Source organism: Pezoporus occidentalis, unplaced genomic scaffold (assembly GCF_034315485.1).
Source record: "Pezoporus occidentalis ecotype Australia unplaced genomic scaffold, CSIRO_AGI_Poc_V1 ctg1, whole genome shotgun sequence".
Lineage (NCBI taxonomy): Eukaryota > Metazoa > Chordata > Aves > Psittaciformes > Psittacidae > Pezoporus > Pezoporus occidentalis.
The window spans coordinates 16,075,642-16,093,345 of record NW_026912778.1 but is presented as its reverse complement, the minus strand read 5'-3'; the positions used below and the strand labels follow the sequence as shown (position 1 = coordinate 16,093,345).

The following is a 17,704-nucleotide window of genomic DNA, read 5'->3' as shown; positions in this document are numbered from 1 at the left end:
CTATGCCAGACCAGACTAAAAAGTGCACATCACATCAATCTATTTCTTACTTGGAACTAGCTTACTACTGGGATGGTAACACTGTCCACCACTAGTCTGCCTCTTCACAGATGTTGAAAGTATGGAATTTGGGTAAAAGTACAGAGGGTGACCACAGAGATGGGAGGTGTAAGGAGCCTCCATACACAAACGATCAAGTCTATCAGCTTGAAGAAAAGGCTTTCTATGGAGATTGACAGAGGACTTTGACATCATGCATGACTGAGAAGATGAAAAGTGAATTGCTGCTCAGTGTGTTTCTGAGGGCATGAGCTGGGTGGCAAGTCTGAGAAACAAACATAATCACGTATCACAGAAAGCAAAGCTGTAGAACTCACTATGAGGTATTGTGGATTTCAAAAGTTTACATGGAATTGAAAGAAACTGAAAAAACAAGAAAAAGCCCATTACATTACAGATGTCACACACCTCTGGCATCTGACTGAAACTGTTCAAGAGTAGAGAAGTAAACTGCAGAAGCATCAGTATATGCTTGTCCTGTTCCTATGCTTTTCTAGTTATTTGCTGTCTGGAGACCACATTTCAAGCACACCTTGTTATCAATGTTATATGTTCTATCAACAGGAAATCAACAGACATTTAAAATAAGGTAAGCTAAAAGGTTCCCTGATACTGGTCTTTCAAAAAAGCTACTTAAGATTTGTTTATATGCCTAAGTCTTAGATAAAAACAAGATCTGCAATTGCATTATCAAGAACATGAATGCATTTCAACTGAAAACCAGGAATGTGGAACTAATACAACTCAAAGGATATTGTTACAAAAAAAATTGGGAGGAGAATGTCAGGGAAGCAACTGTTGTGTTTCAGGTGTTTTTTTTAGCATGTATTCCATCCAACAATATCAAGAATGAAAATTTTACCTGTGTTGCAGGACTCTGCAAAGGCTGTTGCTGTATCATGTGAGAAGTACTTATATGGCCAGTGTTCATCCCACTTTGAGTCTGATTAGTCTGAACAACTTGACCTTGCATGTTTACTGATGCAAGCTGAGGAACATTTGAAGAATTTCCGGAAGCAAGATGCACAGAACCAAAGTTGAGTCCAGAAGTTGACTGCTGCAAGAACATCTTAAAGAAAAAAATCCACAAGTTAGCTTTTAAACCAAATCTGTTAATTGTTCAAGGTGTTTTAGAGAAACTAAATTTCATTATTTAAAATCACTGTAAGAGAACAGTGATTAATAATTCAGTTTCATCTTTAGTTGGGCTGGACTAGATTCATCTCCAGAGGTCCCATCCAACCCTAATAACTCCATGATTCTGTGATCTCAGTTATTAGAAGTGATGAAACAGCACTGCAATCACCAAGATCAAAAGACCCATCTGCCATATAGGGTCACTATTCAGAGATTCTACTATAACTGGTAAGAATCCAAATCCTGATTTCTAGACCCCTAAACAATAAGGTTTAATATTTATTATTAAAGAAACAACGTTATTTAGACTAAATTGTAATGTAGTCTACAACTGTCTAAAGACAAAATTTGAGATCACATTTCTCTTTGTAGGACAGAATCTCCATCTGATCTTTCTAGCATTGTTTAATAATCTGAATTCAGCACAAAAACAGTTGAGTCTTTACAAAAAGTTAGGCAAAGACTACAAGAAGACAGGGCAATAAAGTAGCATGAATGTGCAGCACTTAAGATATTTTTCCTAATTTAGTTCTGAATAAGGTCTCTCCACAGTGCACGGGAAGAGAGCTGTGAATCTGTCCTTTTGAGGCCTCTATAGGCAGTCTACTAGTGGCAGGCTTACATTAGACAAGATAAAACACTGAAAATGGCAGATGCCAGAAACTCCTACTTGTCAACAGAATTTAAGCAACATACTCAACACTTTCAGAAAGTATCTTTTTTTACTTTTCATTCATCATCCATGATGAAAATATTCAGATTATTTCCTTAAGGGGTACTTCAGGTTTTGGTTTGGTTTTTTTTTTGTTGGTTGGGATTTTTGGGGTTTTTGTTTGGTTGGTTTTAACTAGAAAAAGCCAGTAGGATCATTCTTTTCTTCCAAAGAGAGCTGCTGAAAGGAGAATGACAAAATTCAAAATTAGAAGAAAAAACATATTGGTAAAAATACAGAAATCAGGTAGTCAGCTGCTAGACTGAGTAATTCATCCTCTACATTCCCTGTCTTTCTGTCTCAGTAACTATGTCAGTATACCATACAAAGTAGAACCACTTCACCAGGAGGGTCTGCAGGAGGACCACAGCCTGACAGCTGGGACAGTTTAAGAAACAAAAGGTATGAATTTGACACTCTCGAGCTAAAAGAGGAAATAAATGCTCATCTTGCACATTTTGGATTAATATTCTAATTGCTGAAAATCTTTGCAAGAAGTAACAATCACTGCATCCTTTTATGTTGAGGTTTAGGCATAAGCTAGGCTTGAGGGTCTCAATACTGAAAAGATACACTGAGGCACTTCCAGATACATTCAGAATCAAAATGTCGGTATCTGACAGTGTCAGTACCTGAACCAAAATGTTAGTACCCCAGGAAACAGTATCTTAGATGCTACGGATTTTAGGGACATTGGGTCCAGATGGCAGCTGATGGGGATAGGGAGGATCAGTTTGTGGAATTAACTGCTCAAGTTTAGATACCTAAATTCTCTACAGATGAAACCTGTAAGAGTTACACTAACTCACCTGGAGTCCTTGACCATGGACAATTTGAAGCTGCTCTTGGATCTTGCGCAACTCTTCTTGCTGTCGATGAATATTTGCTTCTATCATGCGTGTTCTTTGCTCTAGCTGGTCCTTTAGATGTTGCATAGCTCCTAACTGAGCTGAAAACTGAAACACAGGCTGTAGTGAAACGAATAAATGAAAAGCTGAGCAAAAATAATTACATTTACAAGCAGTAAATACACTCCTCCACAGCAGCAAAGAAATGAAGCACTGCTTTTTAAACTGCTAGTACCATAATCTGATGACAAATTCATTAGCATGAAAATGTCACAGACCTCATATTTAATTTATTGTTCATATTTAGTTAATCATCAGAATTGGTGAACTAAAAAGTATAAATACATAGCAGAAGAAGTTAACTGGTATCCAAATCATCAAGACTACAAAAAGCCTCAGTAATTTACACAGTACTGCAGATGTTAAAGCGCTCTCAGGTTAAAAATTAGAATTGTACCAGTTTACCAAAAAAATACACCCAGAGCTAAAACATGCAAATAACTTGGGAATACCCTCAGTCACAAACTATTGAAGGCTGAGCACACAGGGAAGCTGTGTTTGCCACTTCTATTTTTCCCTAGATATCCACTATGGGCCACAAGTCAGTGTAACCTTCTTGATATTATATGTTCTGTAGTGCCTTCCCTCCCTCTAGCAGATCAGCTGTCCTGTACAGCTTGGTGTTGTCTGCAAACTTACTGAGGGTGCATGTGATCCCCTCATACAGATCACTGATAATGGTTTTAAACAGAGCTGGCCCCATTACTGAGCTCTGGGCAGTGCCACTTGTGATGAGCTGCCAACTGGATTTAACTTCATTCACCACAACTCTTTGGGTCCAGCCATCCAGCCCGTTTTTCACCCAGTGAAGAGTACCCATCCAAACCATGAACAGTGGGTTTCTGCAGGAGAATAAGACTGTTTGAAAAATAATAAACAATAAACCAACTTCATACATACCTGGGACATGCCAGACTGGAGCTGTACAGTTGCAGGCTGAGATACTGTTGGCTGTGCTACTGGTTGTCCAAGAGACTGGGAGCTTAAAGACTAGGATTGAAAAAATGGTTCCATAACTGGAATGAACTTCCTACTTGACATGAAGTATTTCTTTACATAAAGTGTCAATTCCAAAATAACATCACGTGAACATATGAAAAAAACAAGTAAATGTTTCCTGAAAGATCTAACCTTAAATCTTACAGAACAACAGACATGAAAGCAATTGATTATATATATAGGTATACAATTTTTTCACTGCTAAAAATATATAGAAGCAGCAGGTATAAACCATGAAACACAGAAACTGTTTTAAAAGTCTTCTTTGTACCAAGGGAAAACTTTTTCAGGAAGTTTGGAAGTTGACAGCTTTGATTTATTCTTAAAATAATATTTTTTAAAAATATATATTTTCATACCCATTCTATTTTTGAAATGAACGTATTAGTTTAGGTGCAACATAAGTACCAAATGAATGAAGTATGACATTTTCCCATGTTACCAAGATTTCAGAAACTATATGAAAGTATTCACTGATATTTTTAAAGTCATGAATTCATATAGCAACGAGCACAGCATTACATTGGCACTTACATACATAATTGCTTATATACATATGTATATTAAAAATGCAGAATTATAGAAAGTTATGTGCAAGTGAAAGCAGAGATTCATACACAATCTCACAAACACTAATGCCAGAGATACTTATATGCTTATTGTATTCCCTTAGAATGTAGTATACCAAAGATGCATATTGATACAATTCTGATACTCATGTATTCCACGTGACACTGTTACAGTTTAAATTATGTGTTTTCAGAAGAAACAAAGTTAAGGTTATTTAATAGTACCTTTTAAATAACATCAAATTCCATTGATTAAGAAGTATAAAATTTTTCTCTGAAGAGTTACCTGGCTACTCAGAGATGATCTTCTTTGCGCAGTCTTTTCATGACCAGGTAAGTTTTGCCTTGGAGGAGTGCTAGAATCCACTGTCATTTTAGTTGGTGTTGCTGACATTGTTCAGAGTTACAACAGAAAGAGACATGTTAATAGTAATCTCAATTCTGCAATGCAATAATCAAATCACAGCATGTTTTTCATTAATAGAAAGAAAATTAAGGCCTGGACTCTATTTTTACCCTGGCTATGCAACAATAACACAATCTGATGGACTGAAATAGGGTGCTCTAAAGTCTGCTATTGTACTTCCAGAAGCAGAAGTCACTACACGACCTCTGAAAATCAGAGTTGTCAGCAGATTTCTGACCATTTTCATCTGCACACTTTTCATAAAGTGATACTAACTGCTAGTTATGCATTTAATTAAAGTAAGTAAAGTAGAGAAAACCTTCACTAGGATGGCAATTATACTTTCAACAGTTGGTGCTTACATGAATGATCTGATACTGCAGTGTGCGAAGATTTTCTTGAACTCTTGGAGGAAGCAGAAGGTGTGGGGCTGGTATCAAACCTTTCCAGAGCTTCTTTGAGACTCACTGTGTTTATGTGATTGTCAGATCCAGAGTCCTGGCTCTGAAAAGACATACATAAACCACAATTATTTTATATGATTCAGCACACAGTGTCCATTTCTGTTAGCAAATATCTAGAACTATGCTGTGCCTAATATCAACCCTCTTACACAGGTGACTGTGCTGAAGCAGTGGCCTGCTTGGTACCTCAGTTTCTCAGTTAGCTCAGTTTCCATTTGTAGCTTTTATCCTTGGAAAAGAATCCATATACTCCACATAAGCCTAGAAACCAAAATGCATGCAGACATAGGCCACAGACTCACTGCTGAGCTGACCTCCTTCTCTAGCAACTCAATTCACTTTGAACACTGGTGTAATGAGTGAGATGCTTATTCTGTGAAGAAAGGATGAGTTAATTCCACTAGAAGGAGCTCTGTCAGATGAAACTTGCTGAACTGCCAAGGGGAAACATTTCTGAACTGCCAGGGGAAAACAGAACAGAGCATCTGTACAAGCTGGCTTATCTAAGGCTCACTGAGCTTCCAAGGACATTAATTCAAAATGAATTTCGTATACTCCTAAGAAGTGGGACAGAGTCACAAAACAGAACAGCTCCAGCTTTCCTCCTGTGAATTCTTTTAAGCCACCATTCTGCATTGACCTTGGGTTTTTAGATTATGGGTGCTTCCAGTAAGGAGAAACATTTATTTATGAATCCATCTCTGCAGGAATCAGATCTTAACAAGGACTTAGGGGTGTTGCCATGTTGCAACTACATGCACTTAAACTCCTGAAAAGAGGAGGGTAAGTGTTCAGGGCAGAAAACTATTAACCAAACACTCTTCCTAGGCTACATAGTCAAATTAGTTAGAGATCCAAATAATTACTTTATCTGTAACAGGACAGATAAAGTCCTCTTGCTGCTGTTGTATTTCTGTGTATTTGCTTACATATTAAGTAGGAAAGAAAGAAGAGGTAAAATAAAATTACGTAAGACACTCACTTTATCTGCTGTTATCTCTGGAAGAGACTCCTCAATACCAAGTTCTCGTCGTCTTTCTGCTCTAACTTCCGCGTAACTAGAAGAACAAACCAAAATATGACTACTGTATTACTGGATGCTTTAAAAACACGTACTTCAAAGTACCTCAGAGCTACTTTGCTCATAAAATATCTCAGGAAGTTTTCCAGCGATTCTCTAAACTGCTAGGATTTCTCTACCTCCCAAAGACCAGCAATACAGCTCTCATGCCAGTACAATTTCTCTAATACAGATTTATAAACAATAACTTACCTTACAACAGTGTGCGTACAGACAATAAACTCTGGCCTGGAATTCCACTGGTGATACGTGATATAGTAATGTGTTTGCAGCCAAATCCACTGTTGTCCCTTTGTAAGGAATCTGTAGTAACATGACTTCCCTTTCCCATATTGCATTACTATAAAAGTGAGGAATAAAGTTTACTGTTTTTCCAGGCTGTAAATATTGCACTTACATAATAACCATTATTTCCCAGCTTCATATGGCCCCAAACCATGTCTAAATCCAGTATTATGACAATGACAAGAACAGATTTAAAACCACGGCTTTCTACAAAAAAAAAAATAAAAATCTACATTGCATTTTTTCAGAGATCTGCAGAATACAAACTTCCATTTTTGTGGGTTTTCTACATATTGTGAAAAATGTACAGCTTTAGAAAGAAAACCACAGCTAAACAGAAAGTTCATTTTATTACATGTTTAAACAATTATTACATTTAATACACATCACGGAGCCTTTTAAATGCTATTAGAAGAACTGGAGAAGTAATATAGTGCTGTGCACTCCAATTTACCACAGTGTAAACTCTAAGATAAACTTATATCTGTTTTGTAGGTCTGTATCAAAAGAAAAAAGACAAAGATGGGCAGTGCAATAATGTCAAATGAATGGGAGTAAAGACATGTCACTCAAATGTATTACAGAGTTTCACTGCAATAGTTGCACAACTCAACAATCTTTAAACCAAACATTTACAAAGCAAGCTTTCTCGTTTTAGCAACTTAAGTTGTACTCACAATGCTCGTGACATTTTGCCAGATTATCTAGATCATCCACATGGTAATAATCATATCCTGATGTTCCCAAAACTTCAAACGGAAGATAACCTATTATTGGAGGTGCCCTAATTAATAGAAAAATTAATGTAATTTCATTTTCACACAAAAACCCCAAACAAAATTATTTCATTATATAAGTTTTCTTGTTTATAGTATATGCTCTGAAAAAGATTAAAAATTAAACCTAACACAAGTTATGAGTAGTTAATACTGATTAGTGAACTCTAAACATTACAGCCACCGTGATTCAGCTACTGTTGCTGCTATACATAGAAGGAATTGCACCTGTGATCCAAGAATAGGAACTTCCATTCTAAGCTATGTCTAGATGTGAACTCTTCATTGGGTTCTTCAACGGTGCACATTTCCTAAAAAGTAGAAAAATAAAAATCTCTCTCAAAACTGCTCTAGTCTAATTCATCAGTTCTTTTGAAATTCAGACTTACCTAAAGTTAGTAGATAATTCCACAGTATTTGTTATTTTTAGACAGCTTCATTGTTTTTACTTGTTTAGATACATAGTACTGAGGTAGAATCTAATCTCAGCTGTGCCAGGCTGACACTCAGTTGACTTAAATGGAACAACCCCGGTGTGAGATTAAACTCAAGCTCAGTATCTACAAACACAATAGTACAAGCAGAAATCAACAGTTCCTGCAATTATGCTTTTAAATTGTGACAAAAAAAAGAGATGAGACACTCTCAAAAGACACTCTGATTACACTATATGCTTACAATGGGTAAAAAAACAACATTAGCAAAAGGTCAAGTTATTTTGAGTTTAGGAATAAGATTCTTCCTTTTAGCGAATACAATGTACTCTAAATCACTTTGGCTTGAGAGGGCAGACACCTACTACAAAAAACACACTACTCAAGTTTTGAAGTCATGAAAAATAAGAGAGTGATCGTATTTCCACTATTACAGCAAATCCTCAAGGTATTCTGTACACCATTTAAAATGTATTCCACTTGGACATACGCACAATCAGTGCATTTCTGGCAATTTCCACTGTCCCCTTCCAGAGAGGTGAAGATGCTCCACCAGTTACTGTGCCTCATGCTGAGAGAGTAACAGAACTAAGTACCCCAGGCCAGTCTGTTCTTTTATGAATGCCTCTAGTACTGCCTTAACAAGAAGATGATGGAATACATGCACATATATAAATACTCAGAGAATTAGACATCATTTCAATTTTCAGACACCTGCACACATCTGTCACACTTGTAGGAGCTTGCAACAGTATTCCAATTGCCAGAAACACTGTAGCATCTACTGATGATCAGATATCACAAGTTTCCCTAAGACTACAGCATGGAAGCCGCTGCTGCACTGACATGATATTCACAACAGATGTGGACAGACAAGCACACTGCTGCTCTGCAAACATCTACTACTAAAATAGTCCTGTGCAGAAATACAGTAACTAACTTGTTCTTACAAAGGGACCACCTTCCTTTTCATTCTTTCAGGTTGTGGACATTTTAAAGGTCTCTATATAGGTATTTCTAAGGGGTCTTTTTCTATGAAAGAAAAAAGTGGACATATGTAGGTAATGTTTTCTCCTCACCTTTGCTGGTGTAAAATCTAAAGACAGTGACTAGAAAGTGAGTAATATGGTGGCAGTAATTAAAAAAAAATAAAAAAAATCACTCTGGGCACGAATTTATGACTCTTAGTGTGTGACTTCCAGTTAGCAAGACTTAACCTTCAAAATTGAAACTACCTCTAAAACCTGAAGCTCATCTGCTTTTTTAAGATTATAGCACTTAATAAAGCATCACTCATAGCAAAGCAAAAGAAATGACAGAGCAAGCATGTATCCTTGAGATATAACTTTGGTTTGTGCCCAAATAACTAGATTAAAAGAAATAAGAAGTCAGAAGTAAAAATAACTTCAATGCAGGAACTAAAAATACAGTAAAAACATCTCTGTTAAAGAGGATCTGGCAGCAGGTTAATGTCCAGTTACTTAATGCATTTATATTAATGATTTGCAGATACTCCACTATAAAATACACCTGATAGAAGCTCTCTTGTCCAACAAAGCATCTTCTTGAAATTGTCAACAAGGCATCTAGAAAAGAAAGGCCTTTCATTTGTAACAAAAAGCATTCTGATAAAATCCTTTTGACTGGATTAATCCTTCCTTCTTGACTGGATTCTATCATTTACCAGCCAAAATTCAAGTCATGCTTTAAAGAATGTGTAGAGACAAATCCTTTCACTGGGGAGCAAAATCTGTGGCATATTTTGTTACAAAAGTGATGGTGTCATATGCAGAAAATAAAAATGTGAACTTTCAGAAATTATTCTCATGAATACTGTGGCTTTCTGCAAAAGTGCTGTATTGCCCTGAGAAATGACATTCAAGGGAAAAAAATTCCAGAACCATATACCATTAAATAAGTGGCAGATGAGCAGCAGCTTCTACCTCAAAGCAGTCCAGTACTAATATACACATCTAATTACTGGCGGTAAAGTTATTGTGATGGTAAAAGTTCCTGACGTAACGCTTACTTGCTAGTCAATGCTAGCCTCAATAATAACAGAAAGTATCAGAATATAAACAAGTATTGCCAGATTGAAAGTCTTCACTCTAATGTTTGTCTTCTTCACAAGGTTTCCCAGATGAGCAGCACTAGTGAAAACCCTTAAGAGGATCTTAAAATCTCCATAATGTGAAAGCTTCCCAGAAGTTCAGGCAGAGGAACGAAACTCTGGCCAGAGTATAACCTGTGAGATTTTCACCCTGAGGAGACCTAGACCTGAAAGATCACAAACAGATCTCAACTTTCAAATAGTTCCTCAACTTCCAAATACCCTGCTCCACAAGTAAGAGACACAGAAGTTTAATTATAATGCATCCTAAACTGCCAGACTTCAAAAGACGAAAGTATTTTCAAATATTTCTGTGTTGGTCTTTCCTCCCCTTCCCCAAGTACTTCATGAAGCAAAAAATCACACATTTAACGTCTCTACAGACTGTAAGCATAACAGGAAGAACATTATTTAGACACACATGGGAAGATAAGTGTCAAATGAAAGATTGCCATAGCTTCAGGAAAAATAAACAACATGCTTTCTGTCATGCAGTCTGGAAAGATCCAGTCCCTACTAAGCCTGATGGTAATGAAGAAGTTTATATGATTTCTCCACAGGCTCCCTGCTATGTTTTCAAAGTGCAATATAGACTATGTCTTCAAAGGCTGCCACCATCAGTCTTCAGCCTAAAACACCAGTGCATTCAACTTACAGGCAGAATATTTAAATGTTCAGCATGACAGACAACAGCTTAACCATGTGCCATATAAATTTCATGTCATTTCTTTACAACTGAATTGCAAGAACAGATGTTAGATAGTAGACTATCCTTATATATGTACCTTAACATGTCTGTATGAAACATAATTTAAATCAGAATCATAGACTCCTGTACTGTATCCTAAGTACTTATTTTGACTGATTTTGGTACGGAACGGGATTATCCTTCGTAAAGTACAAATTTCATACACATCCAATTCTAAACCTTGAAAGATCACTTCATTATACATTAGCAGGTAAGCAACATGTTCTCTTTAAACACCACGTTACTGAATAACACTACTGAAACAAAAGAGTTTTATTAACTCAAACCCAGCTCTCGGTTACTGACGAATAATGCAAGCTTTCATTAAGCCCTACCAGATTTGCTGTGTCAAACTACAACAAGACCAGTGAAAGTGGCATCTCGATGTCACGTTTCATTTTAAATTCCTAAGTTATATTTCTACACATTCCCAAATTTATTTCTTAGATACTACTATTTTATATGACTATTTAGAAATGGCATTCAGCATAACAACTTCATTTGATGCTTTGCGTAACATTTAACCTATTTGTATGTTAAATAAGAAACACAGGCACTTTCAGTTTCATATAATAAAATTCTTTAGTTTTGATTAATAATATTTGAAATATTGTGTGCATTCTTTCTCAAGTTTTCTTGTTCAGAGTCCGTCTGAAATTGATACAAAAGTGATTCCAATTGTACATACCTTGATAAATTGAGGTGTAGCTAATCTAACAGTGGCTACAAAGCAAACTTTGTCTTCATATGAAGGCCGGTGTGATCGCTGAATAGTTCCTTCAAAACCATTTTGCGCTGAGTTGGGAACTGAGGAAAGACAGAGTAGTCAACACAAATTACAGCATAAGCAGAGAGGAAAACGGCAGTAATATCACAAGACAAATGGCCCAATGTTTGTCTAATGTGGTTTGCTTATAATTTAACGTGCATTAAGAAAATGCTACATATAATCCATACACATATATGCACAGGAATAGTAGTTACACAGCAGTAATGGGAAAACAACCAACAACTAACTTTCTTGAACTAAAATTACAGTTAACATGATATTATCAGACAAAGCAGTTTTAAAAAACTAATAATAATTCTCATCCTTCTTGGTAACCACTGAGAATTACTGAAGTACACCGTCTTCAAAAGTATCTTTACAATTTTGCTTTTGTATCAGGTTTTGCTAAGTTTTTCTTTTGAACGTGACATAAGTTTTTCTTTTCTGGGCTTCCATCACATTCAATTGACACAAACTGAAGACATACTGAGTAACAGAACAAAGCACTACAATGATGCACGTGACAGAATCAGGACACTGAGCTGACAACAAACAAATTCCACTTATTGAATCAGGGAGATGGATGGAATCATAAGCGGGGCAAAAGATGGACTAGACCTCAAAAGAGAGTAACCTTACTTTTCATTTCCAGCAGGTATCAGTTTAGTTTACCTTTACCAGGCTCTAATGCTGGTGGCTCCAAAATGCATCAGGCTCTTCCAATCCTAACTGGTTTTAGTTCAACTCTAGAACTTCTACTTAAATTTCTTCACGAAATTTAAGCTTTCAGCTACTTGCTCTGTCTTTCTGTCTTGCTCTTTTCTGAAGGAAACAGGTAATTTCCTTTCTCTAACTTATTCCTTCTTGGTTTTTCTTCAAAGTTTATCTTGCCTTGTAAGCTAGATTTTTAAATTTCTGATTGCTTTCATTGCTCTCCTCTAAAGTCTCTCCAACTCCTTTACTTACTCCTGACAAATAGTCATCAAAAACTACATGAGGACAAACAGGTTCCAAGAAGAGCAGTGAGACTATTTTATGGGGTTTACACATTGCCTATGGTGATTTGGTCATGTTCAGTTTACATTCCACAATAACACATTTTTCTAAATGACTGCTATCTAGCTGACTGTAACCTTTTCCCCTGTTTATATAGTTTGCTACTCCTAAATACAGCAACTTGCATTTGTTCTTATTCAATTTGTCTCTTGCTGTTTGGGGTTTTTTTCCCAAAAAATAACACATTTTCTAAGTTTGGGGCTGAAATCTCATCTTGTTTTTAGTGTTCGTCTATCATTTCAAGACTGCAAACAACGTACCATTATTCATAACATTAATACTGATCAAATCCAGAAGTAGTCCATTAGAACTCCATTTTGACAGTGAACATTTGTAACCTTTCCCACCAGTTTCTGCACCTGCTCTCCAGCAATTTCAATTAACATGTGCTTCTCTGACATGTTTGTGAGAACAGAGTATGTTAACTGTCTAAAGCATATTAAAGAAGTCCATCATTTATTTACCCTTTGTCCTCTTACCCACACAGTGTGCTAGGGGAAAATGAATCGATTTGAAGCTATTTCTCCCTGGAAAATCCACAATGGTTGCTATTTAATTCTTTGCTAGTTTCATGAAGCACACATATAATTATTTGTTCTGGGGTATTTCCCCAATATTTCCTATAATATTATATACCTGCATTTGGCAGTAAGACTTAACCTCTCACAATTCTGTGAGAAAATATTGGTATTATATTAAAAAAGCCCCACAAATGTTAATTTATAAGATACTGTTTGGTAGCATTCTGGGAAATGATCTTTGTATCTTCATGAAGATCTACTACTGACTACACTGCACAACCCATTTGTCTAGATGACCAAATAAACATGCCTTTTGAGTAAACAGTCAGCACAGGCTGGTCAAAAAGGTTAGAGATATAGTACAGAAGAATATTATTAGTACATAAGTAATACAAAGAACTTCAGTGGAAGGGAAAAGAACTCAGTGCAGAAAACTGTATAGGCCCATCCACATCTGAGTGGTAACTTCTCTCAGTGAAAGCACAGAATTTAAATGGGGGTGAACTTCCCAGCTCACTGCATAATGAGAACTGCAGGTACTCAGCAGCACTGACCTTCAAGTTAGCCAGGCACCCGCTCAAGTATGGATTATGATTTTAAAGCACTGCTTAAATGTCTCTTACATTACAAAAAAAAAAAGTTTTACGAGATTTTAGTTTTCTTTAACCAAAAGCATCAAGCATAATTACCTGCGTTTTGCATTCAAATGCACAGACCTGCAATACCCAATGGGCAGTTTTAATTTTTTCAAGGCAATACAGAAGTGATATAACTCTGCTTCAAGTCTGTATTTTGAAAGACTGACTTTAGTTCATCATTAAGTTTTGCACAATAGTCTCAAGCCTCATTAGCTGTGAAGCTCCTAAGAATCTCACTCTGACATTGCTGAGATTACTTACCATTATTCAAACACTTGAAATTTCCTATGAATTTTACATATTCATATGTAGGTTGCTCTTTTGGATCTATTGTTCCTCGCAGCATATGGCAACAAAATTCTAGTTGATATTTTGCTGAGAAAGGAATAAACAAATTAATAAGCTACATGCTTGATGAAGCGCGCAGACAACATGAAATGAGAAGCAGCATAACTAAGCTGCATACTTATTGAGAGACTAAGTCTTGTGATTTCAAATGGCTACAGCTCCTGCTTTTAACCAGTATGATGTTACCTAACCTAAAGGAAAACTCCTTTAGAATGTGTGAATGAAGGGCTTGAATGCTAATGACACAGAGATTACCCTGAAAACCAGAGCCATTTTAAAGAAGCAGCTGCCCTACACTGAAGTTTACTAAAGCATGCATTTCCAAAACCCATTAAACTGTCATGTTTTTATTCTCACCAACTGCTGAAACTGTCCAAATAGAAGCTATATAAACAAGATGACCATTTCTAATACACAAGAAAGTCAGAGTGAAATGCACTAAAAACGCTGAAAATTCTACTCTTCAGGGGTAAGGGGGACAAAAAAGTGCTTCTGTTTTTCAGGGCTCACCCATGTTTCTGCTTAAATAACACTGGAAGAACTGATCACATGGCATACAAAGCAGATTATTTTTAGCACAACTACCATACTGGTTTTGTCTAGGATAGAGTTAATTTTCTTCTTAGCAGCTCACACGGTGCTGTTTTCAATTTGTGACTAAAACAGCACTGATAACACGGACATGTTTAGTTATTGTTGAGCAGTGCTTACACAGACTTAAGGCTTTTTCTGCTCTTCACCCCACTGGTGAGTAGGCTGGGCGTGCACAAGAAGATGGGAGGAGACATAGCTGGGACAGCTGACCTCAAGGGATATCCCATACCATACAACATTGTGCTCAACAATAAAAACTGGGGAAAGGAGGAGGAAGGGGAACTATTTGTGCTTATGGAATTTGTCTTCCCAAGTAATCATTACACATGATGAGGCCCTGCTTTCCTAGAAATGGCTGAACACCTGCCTGTGATGGGAAGTAGCAAATTAATTCCTTGTTTTGCTTTGCTTGTGCACATGGCTTTTGCTTCCCTATTGAACCGTCTTTATATCCACCCACAACGTTTCTCATTTCCACCCTTCTTATTCTCATCCCATCAGCTGTGTGGGGCTGACATGCCTACAAGGGTTAACCCACAATAACTACTTACATTTTAAGTATTCTGGTGTCAATGAATCTCCTTCCAGCAGATGAGAAGACAATATTTTATAAATTTCTGAATGTTCCCCCTCTGGGATAAAATTAAATACACTCTGATCCACAAGATCAGACTGAAAGAAAAACATTTAATAAGCATTAAACTAATGCAAAGCAATGTCACAAAACCTACTACGTTAGTGCAAAACAGTTCCACAGTTCAGAAGAACATTAGTGACTCAACAAAGCCACCTGCTGGAATACACAAGAATATTTTGCAAGGAAAAAAAAAATCACTTTGATCTGTCTTTATTTTGACACTGAAAACCATTTAATGAAAAACACTGTGAATACTACAGATACACATACATGTCAAAGCCTTGATTAACCTTGTATTAACCTCTCTGGGATGCAACAATTCCAAGTAAAGGAGTGTTTTAATTAGAAATTATAGGATGTTGCTCTAGAGCACTGTAGTCTGTTGGCAGCATTGAAACTGTATCTTTTAACAAAAGACAGCATCTCACTACATCATATAAGTTTTTATGTTGCCAATAATTGTAGCCAACTGCAATTGATTTTATGGAGACAATTGTGCTGGTTTTGGTTGGAGAAGAGTTCGTTTTCATCATGGTAGCTGGTATGGGGCCATGTTTCCAATCTATGTTGGAAACTAGTGTTGGTAACACAGGGATGTTTTTGTTACTGCTGAGCAGTGCTTATACAGAGTCAAGGCCTCTCCTTTAGCAATACTGTGCCTGACTCACATAGAGGCTGTGAGAGGCGTGAACACTACAGGGTCTCCTGCAGTTCACTGTGTTGCTCAGCTACGTTGAAGGGAAACTTCCTAAACCCGCCTAATAGAGTATCAACTGCATTCTTTATTTCCAAAGGAAATGTTTAATATAGGTGACAGACCAGTAGGAAGGAGTTGTGCTGAAGAAAAAGCAGACACATCAGAACAAAGCATACATCTGTTCTATAATGCCTATAATACCAAAAAGCCTACTGATTAATTAATAGCATCCATAGACAAATTGATATGTTACCGAAAATGATTTGTACTTACTGGCAAATGTTCAAGTAAGGGAGTTATACTTTCAGACACATATATTATATTTCCATCTGTCATAATTGCTAAAAAAAAACCATCAAGAGCCTGAAATTAAACATAATGGGTAGTTAAATAAAAAGAAACAGAGCATATTAAAAATGTTCAGCTATATTCAACATAGAAAAAAGTTTAAACACATTTTAAATTTTAAAAAATTAAATTTTAATTTAAAATTGAAGATGACTCTCAATACTAAAACTTCTTAGTCTTGCTTTTACACTACAAGCATTACAATTCCCATACGGTTCTGTTCTTAAATAATCCATGGTTTTGGAAGTAAGTCCATATACAGCTAGCCACTGTTTCCCCCATCTCCCACTCTGCCTGCCTGTTATTTTTAATTCAATCATCATTTAAAACACCAGAGAAGTCAGAAAAAATGAGCTAGAGACAAAAGGCAAGAAAAGATGGAAAAGCTAAGAGAAAACCAAGTAAAAGAGGTGGTGAAATCAACATTCCCAATCTCAAAATAAATTTGTAGCAAGATTTTATTGAGACTTGAAAACTGCGAGATACAGTTCACACTGCATTATCTTCTACTTAACTCAAGCTTATTTCCACTGAACATAACACAAGCATCTTTTAGCTGAACACTACCAAACATAAAAGCATGACAGAACTGTAATTCTAAATAGGAAATTTTAAAGCTCACATCCTTAAAAATAATTCTTATATTGTTCTGTTTATTTGTGGACTTGCTCTGTTATCATGTTTTCTGCAATTGAAAATGCAGTTAGAAGAGAAACTGTTTTGCATTACATTGCATACATAGGATTTTTAACTGCTCATCTTCATGAGAACTTATAGTTACAACTAAAAAAAGTTATATCATCAAACTGAAAAATTTCATCATGGAATGACTCTCCATGAGGAAATGTTCTACTCCCAGAAAACTAGAAATAACATACCTCTAACATTAACTGTGTGAACTCTTCATTACTAAGGAATGTCGGTTTCCAGTCCTGTCGAATCTCACTGGCATCTGACTGCGCAGTAATTTCTACAATCAAACGTATATACAGTATGAGCATTCACGCTTTCAAAAGCCATTATTTTCCCACTGAGCAGCATACACAGAACAGGAAATAGCAGAAGGTTCTCAGTTCTCATCTGTTTTTCATTCATTACATATAGATGTTGGTCCCTAAAAAGGAAATCAAAGTCTTCTCCCCATGTCATAATTAAATTTGTCTTCTCTTTCCTTCTACCAGTTTGTGCTACAGTCCTGCCAGACTTCAAGGTAATGCTGAAGTTAATACCAATAAGTAATGGATTTTGACAATGGAAAAATACTCTTTCCTCTGAGACTATAATAAAATGGTTTATTGAGAGTGTTGTTTTCAAAGACTGAGAAAGCCAAAATTCCTGATCAGTTTAAGTCATTAAAATGCCTAATCCTCAAGTATCCTGGCCAATCCTGGTCAGTCTAAAGTTTGC

General features: G+C 36.4%; 1 protein-coding gene across 4 annotated transcripts in view; it reads right to left on the bottom strand.

Moving 5' to 3' along the window:
- CLOCK (clock circadian regulator) overlaps nt 1-17,704 on the bottom strand; it is a 41,702-nt gene that overhangs the window by 8,329 nt on the left and 15,669 nt on the right. For 2 of the 4 annotated variants that reach the window (XM_062603446.1, XM_062603515.1), the window contains exons 6-19: nt 17,176-17,267; nt 16,223-16,312; nt 15,167-15,287; nt 13,935-14,048; nt 11,378-11,496; nt 7,626-7,708; nt 7,299-7,405; nt 6,529-6,676; nt 6,238-6,313; nt 5,154-5,295; nt 4,672-4,772; nt 3,718-3,807; nt 2,719-2,877; nt 923-1,129 (exon numbers count right to left, since the gene is read on the bottom strand). In XM_062603446.1, the coding sequence (XP_062459430.1) occupies nt 923-1,129; nt 2,719-2,877; nt 3,718-3,807; nt 4,672-4,772; nt 5,154-5,295; nt 6,238-6,313; nt 6,529-6,676; nt 7,299-7,405; nt 7,626-7,708; nt 11,378-11,496; nt 13,935-14,048; nt 15,167-15,287; nt 16,223-16,312; nt 17,176-17,267 (1,649 nt within the window). Of the gene's footprint in view, nt 1-922; nt 1,130-2,718; nt 2,878-3,717; nt 3,808-4,671; nt 4,773-5,153; nt 5,296-6,237; nt 6,314-6,528; nt 6,677-7,298; nt 7,406-7,625; nt 7,709-11,377; nt 11,497-13,934; nt 14,049-15,166; nt 15,288-16,222; nt 16,313-17,175; nt 17,268-17,704 lie in introns of those variants that run through there. The other 2 variants (XM_062603593.1, XM_062603663.1) reach the window with 2 other exon arrangements.